The 18,208-nt window shown below is 44.0% G+C and overlaps 1 protein-coding gene across 1 annotated transcript in view; it reads right to left on the reverse strand.

Moving 5' to 3' along the window:
• MAN1A1 (mannosidase alpha class 1A member 1) overlaps positions 1-17,778 on the reverse strand; it is a 151,994-nt gene extending 134,216 nt beyond the window's left edge. The window contains exon 1 of the mRNA XM_074862390.1: positions 17,164-17,778. Coding sequence (XP_074718491.1) covers positions 17,164-17,763 — 600 coding nt within the window. The 5' untranslated portion in view covers positions 17,764-17,778. The remainder of the gene's footprint in view (positions 1-17,163) is intronic.
• Positions 17,779-18,208: the final 430 nt, after the last annotated feature.

Below are 18,208 nucleotides of genomic sequence, written 5' to 3' on the forward strand. Positions count from 1 at the left end.
TCCTTAAAAGGTAGACAGTGGGAGAGTTTAATCCCTCGCTCCAGCTGGAGGGATCTGCTGGTGATCCCATATGTGCACACCATTATTCTTCTTGGGAGCAAACTACTGCAATCAATTTGTTCATGCAAGGTATGGTTTTTACAGATCAAAGTGAACCACAGTTTTAGTTAGCTTGGCTTTTGCCCACATTATAAAGCAAATAAAGGAATATGTGTTCATCATATGACCAAAGCTTCAAGAAAAACTACAAATATTCCACAATCCACATTCATTTCCAGAAACATTTGGCCCCTGCAATCTAAAAGGCTTGGCACCAAGTGCATGTACATCTCTTCTATGATCAACACCAGCACATGCACTCTGCCTTCAGGGAAGAGGATTTTTCAGTGGCAAGGTGTGTGCCAAAAAACCCACTATTTTTTTGGTGAATTTGCCTCCAGCTCTGACCTGGCAAAGCCATGGATGGTTAGATTTTCAAGTGTACTGCCAAAGCCCAAGGGAGAATGAAAGGAACATGGGTTTGTGCTGATTTGGGGAAAGTGATTGACTGTATAGATCTTAAAAGGTTATGAAGACATAAAAATTATTTGTTTTTCCTCACAATACATCTTTTCAGCATTTGTCTGTAGAAACAGAATCAAGCAGGTTTAAGGAGAGATGTTAAAAGAAATACAAATTCCACTAGAAAAAAAATATTTCTAAATTCACCTGGAGGTATTACTGGGGTTATAGCTACTTCAGTAACACTAACCATATCATAAAAGCTGGAGAGCATGAATGAAACTGAGGGATGTCCCAAAGTGAGAGGGATTAACTACAGAGATTAACTGTACAAATTAATTGTTATCAAATTCCTTATATAAAAAAACTGATCAAGAACTGCTGATTAGGATTTTCAGTAAGCTATAAAATAGAGAATAAAATTTATTTTTAAACATGTTGTGACTTGCAAGCAAATACTGTTCTTATCCAAAGAGGTCTATATTTAAATAGTATTAGCACTTCTGAAGATCAAAAACGTTATTTATCCCCGGCAGTCCAAAGGGCAAAAGGTAAAATATATGGGTAATAAAACATTTAATCAGACCTCATACAACAGTCATTAGTACACCTTCATATGCAGCAATACAGTAAGTTTCAAGATTTACCTTTCATGATCTGAGCTGCCAAACACTTCCTCCCTACTCACCAGCCAAAATGGTGAAAACCTTTCCCAGGTTTCAGTCTCATATACAAGCTGGAATGGCTGTGAAACATTCATGCTAATTACAGTAAGAGCAAATACAGATAGAAAAGTGTGCTACAACCCTATCTTTATCGAGTTTGAAAAGATGGTAAAAATTATAGTTTGGCTTTACTTTGGCAATAATTTCACATATTACAGGTATAAGCTTTTTCTTTAATCTTTTTTCATTAACACACATACATAGTTATATATATATATATACACACACACACAAAGCCTCCTTCACTTCACTCCAAACACTCTTTTATATGCTGGTTTCTTTGGTAAAATGTGGCACATTTGTGATGTTCCCAGTTATTAGTTTTCAAGTGAAAGACGAGCAAGTTTTCCTTTCCATACTTCCATTGGTCCTTATCCCGTCAGAAAACCCAGAGTTTCTCTCCTCCTATATAACATCTTCGGAGAATTTAGTCAAGTCCTTAACTATTTTAAGGAAGAGACAGAAGTTGACATTTGAGTGGGTTCTTTTGGTGGGGGGGCATGGTGGTGGTAGAAAATCTAACATGTAACAAATTCCCAGTTGTTTTGATTACACCTACAATGCCACCCAGGATGCTTCCTATAAACAGCATACTTGAAACTGGATATTAAAGCACAGCAAGAATATCCAAGAAAAATGATGAATAACTTATTTTCTTCTGATTATAGCACGTTCACAGCTTGTTTTACAGCCTGCTGAAGTTCCCCACGTAACACAGGACTAACCGCAACATGAAGTTACCAAGTACAGGAGAATCCTTATTGGAGAAGCTGCAGTAAAACCAGCCACAGAGTTCTTAGGGAAATGTTTCTCCGTGTGGACATAAGGTAGGGCTGGTAAAACAGACACTAGGTGTGTTTGACACTGAGGTAGTAGATCATGTCCCCATTTATTTGCACTGCAGTGTTCACATGAACACAGAGGACTTCTAAAGCTGGTTTTGAGTCTTGTCTTTGGCATAAGCCACTGGTTTTGTTCCTTCCCCAGAAAATAAAACATACACAATTTTCAAACAGTGGCATGAATCTGAAGTGGAAAAGACTCTTCACATCAAATAAAGAATAAAATAGGCATCGCACAAATACTACGTTCAAACAAAAGGAAAGAAAAAACTCCACTAAATCCCTCCCATCACAGAACACAGTAATGGGTAATTAGCACACCAGGAAGCTATTATAAAGCCACTCTGAAATGAACACTTGTAACACCTTGCAGAGCACCATTATGTGTTTAAAATAACTTTGTAATAGTTGTGTCCTTCTAGGTCCTTACAATCAAGACTACAGCTGACAAAAGAATGTTTTTTCAATGCCCAGAACATACAAATCAGAAGACCGTTCATCTAAAGTTTCTTTTCACATACAAGAGATCAAGTGGTATAACTTCAACAGCTTACACTACAGGGTCTGCTTTACATCGAAAAATGAAATGCTGAATTTTTACTTCAAGTCACAGATAAAAATGTAACAGTGGAGGCACAGCCACTGGTCACATTTTGGATTGCTAAACAATATTCAAAATAACTTACTTTCTTGATGAAATGAAACCTCCATACACAGACACAGTAGAATTTTTTTTTTTAAAAAACATATAATGAAAGTTAAAACAAGCTTAATTCCTTTCCAAAACCTGGAGGCCCTTTTCTCAAACTGACTCAGTGCCCACCAAAAGTACTCATGTAGGTTTTACAGCTACCTTTTTACACTTTTGCTTTAAGGGCCAAATAAAAACTATGGGTGATCACTGTTCCCATAACAAAGAAACATAAAGCTGGGGCAAAAGAAAGGTTATATAGTCCCTGCTATAAGCTAGAAAGAGCTTTGCTTCTCACATCACAAAATCAGAATAGGCATGTCAAATTGAAGGGATGCTCATGTATTTCTATAATGCTGGAAATCTACCCTTTTAGAAGTCACTAGCGAGTTTGGACACTGAGCATGAGGCTGTGTAAAGAAAGACTTCATTTTCAAAACCAAGCTTCTGTAAAGCCAGATCTCTTTGTGATGTCAAAAGTGACAGAAAATCAAATGCTGAAGAGGTGGACTCTCATGAATTGGTAGCATAGTGCAATACTACAACCCTACTGTAAAAATATTTACTGTCCCTGCCGTAAACCACAATGTCACACCAAACAGATGGAAATTTAATCAAAAACCACAAGTTTGTAAGCTAGTGATTAGACCCTTAAGAAAGAAATCAAATAGAACTGTGCTTTAAATCTAATTCAGTGGTATCCATTTTAGTTACAATACAAACTCTGAATTTACCAACTTTGAACTAACACTATATTAGCTTTCATGTCTTTAGTTTCATATTTGCAATGTACTGATTCTTTGATGGTATGTCTTCCAGCCCATGTCAGTATGCTAGTAACCCATTTACATCCACAGAAGTGGCAAGAGCTGCACCTGAGAGTTTTGTTTTCCATCAACAGCTTGTATTTCAAAAATTCAAATGTCAATTCCCTATATTAACCATATCTGTTTGTCCAGTAAACACTTCCTCATTTTTAAAAATTTCAAAATACCTGCTGAGCTAACATGCAGTTGCCTGCTGGACTTCCCTAATGAAACTGAGAGGTAGCACAGAAGCAAATCAGCCAGGAAAGGCTACAGGCCATTTTCATCTATCACCCCACCTCCCATAATAAAAGCTCACTTCAAAACACTTAATGCATGAATGAGAAATGTCTAAACTCCAAGCCTATTTAAATGCTAGACAGGAGAGTTTAAGATCCTGAAGGAACTGAGGAAGACAAGTAATAAAGGCCCTGGACTTCAGGGGAACAAGTTCAGTTTGTTCAGGGACCTGATCCACAGGATTCATTGGGAGAGTTCCCTGTAGAGCTAAGGTGCCCAAGAGACCTTCCTGATCTCCAGTGTCCCATGCCAGGAGAGCAGGGTGGCTGCATGAGGAGTGCCTGACTGAGCCCAAGCCCCACATGGAGGGGGACGGTCTGGCAGGGGCTGCCCCACGATGGGACAGAACCACTGCCCAGGCCAGCAAAGAGAAGGCCAAAGCTCAGCTGGAAGCTGCCATGGGATAGGAGGGGCCTCTACAGGTACATCAGCAACAAAAGAAGAAGCAAACAAAACAGGGACCTGCTGCTGAACAGATTCAGAAAACTAGGGAAAAGGACAGGAAAAGGCTCAAGCACCCCATGTCTTTTTTGCTTTGGTCTTTACCACCAAGGCATGCATACTCACAGGGCTTAGGTGGCAAAAGCCTGGGGAAAGGTGTCAAGTAAATGAAGACCAAGCTAGGAACAGAGCACTTAAGCAAAATGGACACACACAAGTCCATAGGACCAGATGAGATGCTTCCGATGGTGCTGAGGGAGTTGGCTGATATAAAGGCCTCTCTAGATCACCTTTGAAAGGCCATATTAATCAAAGGAGGTCCCTGGTAACTGAGAAAAGCATGAAGGAAGATCCACAGAACTACAGGCCGTTCATTCTTACTCCAAACCCTGGGAAGAAAATGGAGCAAATCCTCCTTGAATTATTTCCAGCAACATGAAGGACAGAAACACCTTTGCAAACTGCAAGCATAATTTCCCCAAGGCAAAATGTGCTCAACCAACCCAGTTACTTATTATGATGAAGCCACTGGCTCTGTGGATTAGGACAAAGCAGCAGACACCTTGACCTTAGTATGCTTTTTGATGCAGTCCCCCTTAGCACTACAGCAGCCAAAAAGGCATGGGCTAGATGGCTGGTCAACAAGGTTGATGAAAAAAGTGGCTGGACTGACAAGCTCAAGACAGCAGTAAACAGGTCAAAATCTAACTGGTGACTAGCTACAAGTGACGTTTCTCCAGGATTAATCTAAACAACAGAGCAGAACACAGCTTCACCGACTTCATAGGTAACACCAAACTCCAGCAATCAAGCTGGAGAGTACAGCTTCCACCTGAAGGAGTGGAAGAGTGAGCTGACAAGCTTCATGAAGCCCAATAAAAGCAAATGCTAAAATCTTATACCTAACATGGAATAATCCCATGCCACAGTACATGATGAGAATTTACAGGCTAGAAAACAGCTTCGCAACAAAGCCTATCCTGGGGCAAGGCATCCTTGCAGTGAAGGCTAACTGTATAGTGGGCTTTGTTAGCAAGAGTGCTTGCTAGTGATGGGAAGCAATTAACACTTTCCATGCGACATTCCTGATGCCTCAAATGGGAGCCCTGCTCTTGGTTTTCAGCTCCCTTGTACCAACTAGAGATATTAAAAAAACAAAAACAAAACCAAAAAAACCACAACACATGACATGCGAGAAGAGAGAGATAGAGCTGGGTTTGTTCAGAGTAGAGAAGGCTTCCTAATCACTTAGTGGGTGCCCACAGAGAAAAGGTAGACAAGCTCTTCTCAGTGGTGCACAACGAAAGGAGAAAAGCCAGTGGTCACCAGTTGCAGCAAGAGAAATTCTAACTAGATACAGTAATAATTAAAAACCCCTACTATAAGGGTTTTCACACTGGAATATGTTTGTCCACAGGGACTGCAGAATCTCCCTCCACAGAGATTTTCCAAACCTGAATGCACAAGACTCTGAGCATCCTGATTTAATTTTGAAATCAGTCCTGCTCTAAGCAAGAGATCAGACCTCCAGAGGTCCAGTGGTGAGTCTGAATTTCTCTCCTCAACAACAAAATCCTATGGTAAGCAGAAGGTTGGGAGGAAGAACAAACAGGACTATAGTGTGCATAAATGCAGACCAACCATGTCTCCATAATGCTTTCAGATGATCAGGCCGCATATGAAAACTGCTTCTGTGAAGCCTGAAAACCTTCTCACTGAGCATCTACTTTCTGCAAGGTCTAGATTCATATAATAAAAAAAAAAACAACTTAAGCACATCTTATTATTGAAATACAAGGATTTCTTTGCTCCATCCTAATGTCCTGGATTTTGCTTGCAGCATATGTATAATTATCTTTTCAGTTTAGATGACTATTTGTAAAAATAAAAAACAAAAACCCAAACAAAAAATTTATCATTTACCAACTGTACAATATATTTGGCTCTTATGTAAAACATATATGGAGAGATATGAATACATGTCTGTCTCAACATATAAATATAGTGGTTTTTTTAAAGAAACTGCATGAAGAGACTTACGGGCTTTTCTTCAAAAAGGTCATTTCTTTAAATGCCCTTCTTGATCTGTGATGTCACTTCAGCCTTTGACAAGATCACACACGTTTCTATGAAGAGTCAGTTCAGGTTCAGTGCCATGCTTACTCTAGAGCTTTACAGAATAAGACATAAAAATATCAGCCAACTTGCAGTTTGTCTTTACATAGCATAGTTTTTCCCGTGGTGACTCTTCAGATGATCTTACCAGAACAAAGAAAGCAGCATGCAGCTTTGAAGTATTATGACTTTTTAAATATGTAATGTGTATAATTTCTACTCTCTAAATGGTAATTAGGTTTTCTGTTGCATGATGGGGTGGGGTGGTGGAAATCCATCACTGCAAATGATTAACATCTATTTCTCCTCTTTAAACTTTAAAGAATCTAGTATCACTATATAGGTACAACACAAAATTTAAAGTGCAATTCTCAAAATCACAGATGGGTGGAGAACTATAACCACAGTAACAAGCAGCAGATTTCCCTACAGACATAGTATGGGCAAAGCTTTATCATTAGTATCACCATTTAGTGCACCAACAGATGTCAGTGCTCAAAGGCAGTGAGAAAACTGACAGTGGAGTTAAAGACTCGATCTGCATCTGTGTGTGTGTGTGTATCAGTGAATAGTAAAATTACTATCTCCTTAAACACTACACTTTACCAAGTTAAAAACCATTTTGCTTTCATTCTTTTACATAAGCTACTTCCTATTTCCTTAGAAGAAAGCAGTCCCTGAACAAAAGAAATTTCAAAAGGCACAGAGATGTTTATTATGCAGTGGACTAAGCAAAAGAAAAATATGCAGATACTTTAAAAAAAATAGCCTCACAGTGGTCTGAATACTAATTAAAGAAGCAAGCCACACTGATCTAACACAATTTTATTGCAATGTTTTAAAAGCACATACTGACTTTGAATAAATAATTGAAAATGTGGGTTTATGTTGCCAAGCAATAAGATCACCCCTACACAAATCAGATGATATAAAATTTTACAAAAAAGTATCATTCTTTCCCTTCTATTTTATTCATATAAACAATACACAGTACTGCCTCTAACCTAAATGCCAGCAGTATATATCTTCACATGATAAGTGCAAAGCTGCATGCTTTACATTAAAATTGCAACTTTTGTTTCTGCCCAACATCAGAGAAAAAAGTTGATTCTTCTGAAACAATTTGAGATAAGCACAGGAAGTCTTGTAACAGCCAGGTATTCCATAGTCATCAGCTCATTCATTACACAGAATCATTTTGGTCCTTTGCTCAATATTCCCTACCATCTCTTCTGATCTTCATGTATTTTCTTACCTCAGAGATTTACATAAAAAAAAAAAAAGGGCCTAAGTTTCTTAGAAGCCAGACTTCCATTCAATTGCTTTATTCCTAAGACAATTTAAAAGCCAAGGTACATATAGTTTCCAAGAGGGAGTGGGAGGACAAATGAAAGTAGATTTTACACTTGTAGTTACCTTTGCATAAGAGACTACATATCTCAGTGTTCCCACAAGGGCTGTGAATGTTTAACTTTAACAGTTATAAGAATGTAACAGCAGGTTATGGGCTCATCCAATCTGTTTGAAAAGCTTTTAAAATTAGAGGCATCAGAATGAGCAATACCTGTATCTTCATAAACACCAGCTATAAAATCCAATCAGCTTACTGCACAGAGTTACAGCAAGTTGTCATATTATTTCATGCAAGCATTTCTTCAACCCTGGGGCCCCCAACATAAGAAGGGCATCAACCTGCTCGAGCAGGTCCAGAGGGCCACAAAAATGATCAGAGGGCTGGAGCACCTCCCTTATGAGGACAGGCTGAGACAGTTGGGGTTGTTCAGCCTGGAGAAGAGAAGGCTCCGGGGAGACCTTAGAGCAGCCTTCCAGTACCTAAAGGGGGCCCACAGGAAAGATGGGGAGGGACTTCTTATAAGGGCATGTAGTGATAGGACAAGCAGTAATGGCTTTAAATTGAACGAGGGTAGATTTAGATTAGATGTTAAGAAGAAAGTCTTTCCTGTGAGGGTGGTGAGACACTGGAACAGGTTGCCCAGAGAAGCTGTGGCTGCCCTCTCCCTGGCAGTGTTCAAGGCCAGGTTGGACGGGGCTTCGAGCAGCCTGGTCTAGTGGAAGGTGTCCCTGCCCATGGCAGGGGGGTTGGAACTTGATGATCTTTAAGGTCCCTTCCAACCCAAACCATTCTATGATTCTTGGTTACAACATAATTCAAACTGAAGATTTCAAGATGCAAGAAAGGCAAACTGGGAGTTTTACTTCCCTACTTGCCTTCCCTCAAAACTGGACCAGAGCTTTTGATTTCAAGTATTGCTAAAAAGCTCACAGCTAGTGACCTAAACATAGAACCAGAGAGTCTCAGGTTTAGCCTCCCCCTCTACTAAACAGTGTGATTAGCAGCAGTTTGGTGGCAAACCACAGGTGCCCATGTGCAGCTATGAACTAGACTCCAGAACACTAGTGAGCTGATATGCCCAGGCTAGAGACCTGCAGTGTGGGTAGCAGCAAACACAGCCTTCACTCACAGCCCCTGGTTTAGTGGGGAACAACCAGGTAATCAGGTATCCAGGTAATCAAGCTCTGCTCTTAAACCTGTCACTGTGCAATCTTACGCAAGTCACTAGACTCCTCTCACCCCTGGAAAACCAATCTGCTTTCTCGCAATGGTAAAGTCTTCTGGACTCTGCAGGCAAGGCTGCTGAGCACTGTGATACAACAGTGGCTTAACCACAGTTCTGTAAAAGGTTTCATTTAATCCAGTTTGGGCAAGCATGCCTTTTATTACCCACCAATTACGCTTTCATGACAGACTTGCAGACCCGATTATAAAAAAGTCATGGAAAACAAAGATAGAGATGCTTCTTAGAAGTGTGCATGCATTCTTTGTATCACATGCTTAAAAAAAACCAAAAACAAAAAAACCAAAACAAACCCTAGGCAAATTTTGTGGATAAAGGAGATTTTCACCCAAAAGAGGGAACAAGTATATTGAGTATCTGTTACATTGCCCATATTCTTTAATTAATAGACCCACAATTATTTTCTTCATTTGTAAAGTGAGTTCTAGAAATAGACTACAAAATCCTTCAAAACTGCATGTCTAAAACATACTTTACAGAGACACATCTGAATACTTGAGTTTGTTACCAAAAAAAAGCACACAACCAGTGTTTCATCATCTCTGTGCCATCTCAGGTGTCAGTTTAGTGCTAGAGAAATGCTGCACTGTTAGACAGCAGCAAACACTGAATCAAAGCCACTTTCCTGCAGTATTACTCTTATTCTGCCAAATGTTACGAAGACAAATTTATTATTTGTAAATAAAGTAACTACTTGTTATGATATTCTATTTAAGATGAAAAGCGCAGAAATTTACACCTAAAAACCAAACAGGAAGTTAACACACTCAACAATTCTTACAGCAGTATGTTCCAGACAGCTTTAAGAAAAGGGCTGTCCATCCAACAGTCATACAAGTGCTTCTGTAACGACCTTAATTACCTTCCACAAGAAGTGCTGTCTCCTGTCTGTCCATGATTTCCTTTTCATTGTCCTGTGCTTTCATTAACATTCAAAGAAGCTATCAAAGCCTGGCTGTCTACCACTCTTATTTTCCCCCTGAATGAGATAAGACATTTTTTCGGCCTTAACGGCAGATTTTAATAAACAGGTGGAATTTTTCTGCTTCAGTTTGCCCACAGCAGAGCACTACTGCCTTAAGCAACTGTACTCACCACCATTATGATTTACTCTCTTTATATTAAATGTCTGCCATGGGTTGCTATACTAACATTAAATACAAAATCATCACGAGAATATGACTTTTGCCAAAACGCAGGAGACATTCTATTTTAAGCTTTACCTCACATCTTTACATCACCTTATTTAGCTTTCATGAAAAGAGTCCTGTGTGTCTGGAATTTACGTTTTGCCTTTACATAAAATGTGCACGTGGGTTTTCAGTTAAAAAATTAATCATGTGCTTGGTTTCTTTGTGAAAGCCAGATGTTTTCCACTGAACATTTTTCATTTTCCCCACAATTCTGAGGATCCAGTTACATAGAACATTCAGTTAGTTTTGGTAAATTTACCTGTTGAGAACACAGACCAAGTCTGAACACAAAAAAATTAAATATTCGTCTTAGCTCACAGAACACAGGTGTAAGGCTGAAAAAACATGAACTAGCAATGGGAACACACCTTATTCTGGTCAAATATGTGCACAGCTACACATTGAGACATCCCTCTATCTCATGATCAGCGTTCAAATTAGACAGGCACTCGTCTGCATGACAGAAACTTCAAGTCATTTGACTGAGAATAGGCTTCCAGGTTCTCAAAAAAACAAGTCAGCTAAAGCAACTCATGTGAAACAATGTCTTCCCCTAAAAAGACCTTAAGGGCTCCCAGCAGAAAGAACATGAATTTGGCAAAGGCATACCTTATTTCATGTTTTGTGGACAAAAAGATGCCTCAGTCCCATTCTCCTCTACTTTGCACTCCTTTCAAATGCATTGGCTTAGTGGGGGTCCACTGCGCTCAAACCTCCACTAAGCCATTTTGGCTCCCTACCACCCACGAGGCCACAAACCCAACAGAATCAGTGGTAGCTTTCTGTCTGGTTGGTGGGTTGAACTGGCTCTGCACAGGGTCTGTCAAGTGACAGAACCAAGAGGTTGCTTAATAGAGTCACTGAATCATACTCTTACTGACTCGGATGAGGATTCTCTGCATCTTGTAGTGCTATTATCCCTAAGGAAGCAATTTAACTTGCTGTTTCATGATGTTCTAGATGCTGTAAGATAACCCCTGTCACCTCCAGCTGCCACTTCACAAGAGCACAAATCTCCCAACAAAACCAGGGAAAGTGTCTATTAGCCCCATGAGGATGCCCTTAACTTAGGGGTATAAGGTACCTACCTACCCGCCATATTTGATTCCCTGTATTTAGGCACTGAATTCACCTCCTTAGTGTCTTTTATAAAGCCTTTTATATAAAAAAAAAAAAAAGAAAACAACTACAATAAAAAAATATTTATCAGGAAGGAAGGCACTGCAAAAAACTCAAAAAGGACTAGTAAATACAAAAATACTGAAGCTTACAGGTAGGTAAATAAAGCCTGGGGGGAGGAAGAAGCCAAGATTCATTTTAAACTCCTTCCACAAACTGAATGACAGCTACAGGATGTCAGCATTAAGGTCAGCAAGTACTTTAAGAGAATTTCTTTTGAAATGCATTGCTCATCAGCATGTTGCCAGGAATCACTGCATTGGTTACTCCTTACATGTCAACTCCTTTCCTTTCTCTGTATCTTGTTCTTAGAGAAAGTACCAGCTTGAAATCCAAACCACTCAATACTTCCACAGCTGCATTTTAACTCCTTCCCTCCCCATCCTATGAAGGCCCCCCCAACCTTCCTCCCAGTAAAAGCACTCTGAATTTCAGTCTGCGGGAGCTGGGCCTTCAGTAATTCCTGCACTGTTTCTTTTCCCCTTTTCTGTTCTGAGAAAATGGGTTGGGAGGTAACAGTCTCCTGAAGCGCAGCACTTCAGCCTGCTACAGAAGGTTATTACAGTAGATTGAACCTTTGCTCTGCAAATGTCACATTGCAGAGATTCAATTTTAATGGAGAAGCTAGGCCAGAAGATCAGACACCAGCTACTAAAACAAGGCTAGTGAAATCGGTTTTGTTCCTCTTTCATCCACACAGTACTGTTCCCTCACCACAGCCAAAACTACCACTAAGTCGACCCTTACATTAAGGCCTTCAACTCACCAACTTGGCAGAAAACTAACCAACTTTTTTACTCTGGCAGCTTTCTGCTGCCTTATTGAGCTGAAGCAGCTTACGGAGGGCTACAGTGGAATTAATGCAAAATAGACAGTGGGAGAAGGCAGTCAAAAGTGATAGGAAGAGATTTCCCGTCCTCTTTTGACAGCAAGAAGTATTAGTGAGCTCACCTTGTCTCATCAAAATCACTGAAAGGAAATAAGTCGCCCCCCAATCTGGCACTGGACCTCCCCTGAACAACAGCACCAGGATACCAGGCAGTAGAAAAGCAATGCAGGAAGGCACAAAGGGCTGACCACCCTTCTTCAGCAGCAAGCCACCTCCTATAATTTTACCATCACTCCTCCTTGTTAACAGTTCTGATTACACCCAAGTACTGCTATGTCAAGTGCATATTAGACCTCTGATTAGTGTTTTATTTCCACACTCACAAGCTTTCTTTCCTCCAGATACTTCTGAACTTCCATGCAACATTACTGAGTCTTCTCAGTGAACCTAATGTCTTCCAACTAAACTGTATAAAAGCCACCATAGGAAACAGTTAAACCAACAAAATGAATTCTGGAAGCTCCAGAATTCACACTGCCAACTCCGTTCTTTATAAGAAAGAGAGCATAAAGTAATCTTCAGCTGCAGAGTCTGTTTTGCTGACTTGCGACCATTGCCCTGTTGCGCTCAAAGGACTAGTGCTCAGTAATGACTGTAGAATCGGTGACTAAAATTCTCCGCTCCAGGACTTCTAGATGACTGCAACAGTTGAGAGCTGTGCAAGTATTTGGAGCACTGCGTGATTACACTCTTCGGTCATCAATTCCAGTTTACCAAAGAGGCTTTTATCTTGAAAACATGTCCAAACAGCTCCAAACAATAATGTATACAGTTTCCAAGCTAGCCACCTTGTACAAGAACAGCACAGCTGCATTAGTATGGTGCTCCACCAACACCAATAGCTTGCTGTTCAGCAGGATTAATTAGACTGGGCAGAACACTGCACTAATGTGATTATATTGCTTCTAGTACCAGAGCTAGCTCATTCATCGTTTTCTATTCCTTTCCTCTGAAATAGAAATTCAGTTTTTGCTATTTGCTTAACACCTAATTTTAATTTTTTTTTTTTTTTTAAGAGAGAGGAATGAAACTTGGAAAAGATTCAAAGTCAGATTTTCCTAATTGAAACAGCGCACCTCCAGCCTCTGTAGCCTGTCCCCACTATTATCATCCTCTTCTAATCACTTCTTTTGTTCATCTCAAGCTGCTACCTTTTCCAAACTGCCTATGCAAGTCTTGCTGGACATCAGAAGTAATGATGAAATAATGAAACAGTGACAAGAGCAAAGACTGGAAGACATTCAGCTCATCTGAGTGGAATAGAGTCATCATTGCCTTTCACTCCCCCCCTTTTTACAGATGTGGAACAGATATCACAGGAGGTACTTGCTCAAAACAGGGGCCACTTCTCACATCAATGAGTGGAAGAGCAGGAATACAAATCATAACCTCCTCTTCACAGTCTGGGGCTCCTATCAGGACACTGAAACAGAGACCACCATGAGATGCACCAAGTATCCAGACCTCGCCCCAAGTCCTGGAAACACCAGAGCATCAGTGGAACTTCCCGAGGAACTCAAGTTCTAACAAAATACAAGTGTGCTGGTATGCTCAAAAGCAGCTGTGCCTTTGTGCTCAAGCTTTCCTGAAGCATCCAGCACGAGGAAGATGCTCAGAGCAAGCAACATTAGGTCAGCCAGTAAAAAATTCAGCAGTCACAAGCAACTGACAGCGGTTTTACAACAGGAAGTACTGGGCAAACCCCCCTGCTGGCAGTACTGCAACCCTCTTTCTTTTAAGTTTGCCTGTAACTCATCATCAGAAGAGGAACAAAGGAATATTGCAGCACCCATTAGTATCTCTGGTCTTTGGCCCACATCCCTTATCTGTACGGGCACACCCGTGCACAGGCAGGCCCTGTGGGTGTAACACGGTGGGACGGTTACCACACACAGACCTTGAGAGCAACAGTATTGTTCTGATGGAGTGGAAGACAGCGACAGCAACTTCTCCATGTTTCCACAAGTCTTCTACTTGCTTCTGGCAACTTAGTTTTCTAGTTGTCATATTATGCTAGTATCAATACTAAAAAGGTTCAAGAATCTTTACATTCCCACCTTTTTCAAGTTTCACCCTTTTTTTTTTTTTTTTTAAATACAAAAGAGTATGCCATAGAAAAAATGGTTGAAATTTCTCTAACAAAACTTTGTTAAGAAATGCTATAAAGTGATGGCATTTTACTGGTTTGTGATTGCAAACCATATTGTACTGGCTAGACTTCTAAACACATATTTCAACAAGATTTAAAACACTAAATGAACAAAACATCTTTAAGCTCTCTTCCCTCTCAGCTTTATGTCAGTGTGTTGAGGAGACAGACCTCTTTCAGGACAGAAATGCAGGGAAGAACCACCTTATTTTTTGGCATTCTTTACCTTTAAAGTAGCCTGCTTCCTTCTGTCAAAAATATCCATAGAAGTAGTTTCAAATTTTGAGTTCTAGGTATATGACATACATCATACAATGCAGACGCAAATTACAGGCTCAAAAGACTATGAAAGCAGAAAGATTCTGTACGTTTGCACCTCCAGCATGCAACCAACAGGCACAAGAAGAGGAGGTTTAAGGGATAATTCCAGTTTCAGTGCGTGTACAGTGTAGTACAAAAGTTCATACTTGAAAAAGTTACAATTTAAAACTATTTCTAAAAAGATTGCAGATTGGAATTCCAGCTTGACAGTAAAGTATCAACATAAAGTAGATAAGGGCTTGCAAAAACAGAGAGAAAAGCAACACAAAGGCTAAGACGTGAAACAATGTAACGCAAGTTAACACAGAATAGGAAACACTGTTTTACAGTCAATGGAAAAAAAAATACTGTTTAAAAAAGAAAAATCGAACCAGTCGAGAAGGTACTGTAAAAATGAAAGAGCAGTTAAGTAAACATGTTAAGGTCACATACTGAATCAGGAGAAAAGGAAACTCCCAGAAACAACACATAGTATTGAGGAGTTACACTGATTTACGAAGGAAAAATAAAGATCTGGAAACTAAGCACAGTGCCTCTGTCATCTCCTGTGCTAACACAGCCAAAAATCCGGATTGGAGGGTTACTGTGTTGTTGGTGGCTCCTGTGTAGAAGTGGGGGAGAAAGAAGAGTGATGGAATGGAAAGGGAGGAAGAAATACTGAGGACATACTGGTGTATGTATGTATGTACGCATACATATACACACAAATATATGCACACATACACATGTGTATCCATATATAATAAAAGATAACTTGAACTAGTTGGCACAGAGCGGGACCAGAATAAGCAGAAGTATATTTAAGTTTTATCTTCTTCCTCCTGCTTATGTACTTGTTGCAGTCTTCTATACCACAGAATTGTGTATATCAGGTCTGGAGCCTCATTACTTCTAAGTACTTTTACATGGCAATTCAAGATAACCGGAAAGAGAGTTTGCTGGTATTTCTAATTGTTCCGCATGCCTCGGGGAGGCTGTGTGACTAAAACAGAAGATAGCATCGTCTCTGCACACTTCAGGATACGTCTATACCGTGCACTGAGAGCTTCTCCCTTTAAAATACTTTTGCATTGGTATTTACTGCTTATGACCACTGCACAATTTGCTAAAATAGTTAAACTGATGCAAGGACTCCAGAGTACAGCACACAACTTGAGATTTGTGAGAGCTTATTATCTGGTGCTTCGTGTGATGCCAGGGCTCACTTTTCAGACCGCTCTGTACAAACACACAATAAAAATAAATCAGTCCAAATAAGGCTAACGATGTTTCACAAACACAGAAATACTCAGCAGTTATAGCCTCACTCCTATCTCGCTTCCATCCCGCAGAACAGGAAACATGTACTACTAATTAATTCATAAACCCTTATCTCCACAGGCAACTGAAATTGTCCGTTCGATAAATAAACCGGCCAGTAATGACGGGAAGTTTAACTGTGTTATCAAGGAAATTCTTCTTCTGTAAGAAGACCCTGTCACGCTCTGCTCACGACAGTCTTACCTACACACAGTTTGGCGATTTTCTGTAAGGAAGGACTTAAAAACCGGTACCTGAGCCAACCAAGCAGCACGAATGAACAAGACAGTTCAGGGAATTTGCCAAAACACAGCGCAGATGCTTCGGCGCTATAACCCAAACTGACTGTATCTTGCCGAACACCCTCCGCTCCTCAGAGCGCCGGCGTCACGGGACAGCGAACCGCACGACTCCGAGACCGATCGCGACATCTCCGAAGCGCGGCCCCACACCCGCCGCACCTGGGCTCGGGCACGGCCCCGCGGGGCCACCGCCGGGCGGCCCGGGGCAACGCCGCCTCTGCCACCCGCGCGGCGCGGCAAGGGCGCGTCCCTCGCCGGTCCCCAGCCCCGGGGGACGCTCGCCCGCCGGCCGAGACCAGGGTGCCCCGCGGGCGGACCCGCGTGTCGCGATGGGGCTCCCGCGTGTCGTCGCTTTTCCTCGCCGGCGCCGCTGCCCCCGGTACTCACCCGGCCCCCCCCGAGGCTCCCCGCGGCCCGCCGGCGCTCGCCGTGTTTCGCTTCCTCCCCGGTGCAACAGCCGGGGGAGGCCGGTAACGTCGAGGTGAGGGTGAGGTGAGGTGCGGTGAGGGGGTGCGCAGCCGGCACGGAGCGCGCCTCACGCCGCCAGTGCCGGGTCCGCGGGCAGCGCTGGTTCCGCGGCCGCACAGGGGCGGGCTGCGAGGGTGCGACCGCGGGCGACGACGCCGACCAGCGCGGCGGCTGCCGAGCGAGGGCCGGCCAGAAAGCGCCCCCAGCCCAACCCTCCCGCGGGCAGGAGGCGGCAGGAGGGCTCAGGGCTTCCCCCCACCCCCGCCGCCAGCGACCTGTTGCCCCGCGCGGGGGTGCCGAGGCGCGTTCCCGGGAGCGGGAGCGGGACCGGCCGCCGCCACCCACCTCTTTGATTTTGGCCCTCCGCTGCCGGACGGCGGGGTCGGCGGGCTCCTGCCCCACGGCGCCGACGGGCTGGTGGAAGAGGCGCTGGGGCAGCCCCGGGGCGCCCGCCTCCTTCCTGCCGCGGGCGTCCTGCAGAAGTTTCTCCTTGTCCTGGCGGATGTCCCTGCGGATCTCCTCGGGCAGCTTCTGCAGCGTCTCCTTGGCCTCCCGCAGAGCCCGCTCGTGGTCCGCGCGGATCCGCTCCAGGCTGCCCGCCCCGCCCGCGGCCGCCGCCGCCGCCCCCGCCGCCGGGCCGCCTCCGGGCTGCGGCGGGGCGCGGGGCTGCCCGCCGGGTGGCGGCGGCGGCGGCTGCAGGGCGGCCGAGTGGAAGAAAACGCCGCTGAGGAGCTTGGAGGAGTCGGGCAGGAAGAAGATGGCCCCGAAGCAGAGGGTGATGAAGGCGCTGAACACCAGCAGCAGCACGAACTTCTCCGTCAGCCGGAACGCGCCGGGGCCCGCCGCCTTCCTGCCCCCGCCGCCCGCGCCGCCGCCCGCGGGGCCGCCCAGCGCCCCCGGCCCCGCCGCGCTACCGAAGAGCGGCAGCAGGCTGGCGGCGGGCATGGCCCCCGCGCCGCCTCAGCGCAGCGCGGCGCGCCCCGCCGCCGCCGCGCAGGGACCGCACCGGACGGCTCGGCGCCGGCGCCGCCGCCTCCTCCTCCCCGCCTACGGCGGCAGAAAGTTTCCCCGGGCGGACGCGGCAACTTTTCCCTTCGCCGCCGGCAGCGCTCGGCGTGTGCGGGGCGGGCGCTGTCAGCTCCAGCCCATGCCGCCGGGCCGCCGCCGCCGCGGGTGCCGCTCCCCGCTCCGCCCGCGCGGAACTGCCGGGCAGCCGGGGGCGGGGCGGGGCGGGCCGGGGACGCCGCCGGCCCAATGGCGGGGGGGGCGGGGCGGGGGCGGGGCGCGGGGAGCCGCCGCTCCGCCGCCCTTCCGCGCTGCGGGACCCCGCGGGTGCCGGGGGCCAGACCCGGGGGAAGGGAGGGGGAGGAAAGTGGTGTCCGCGGCGGTC

Source organism: Strix uralensis, chromosome 3, assembly GCF_047716275.1.
Source record: "Strix uralensis isolate ZFMK-TIS-50842 chromosome 3, bStrUra1, whole genome shotgun sequence".
Taxonomy (NCBI): Eukaryota; Metazoa; Chordata; class Aves; order Strigiformes; family Strigidae; genus Strix; species Strix uralensis.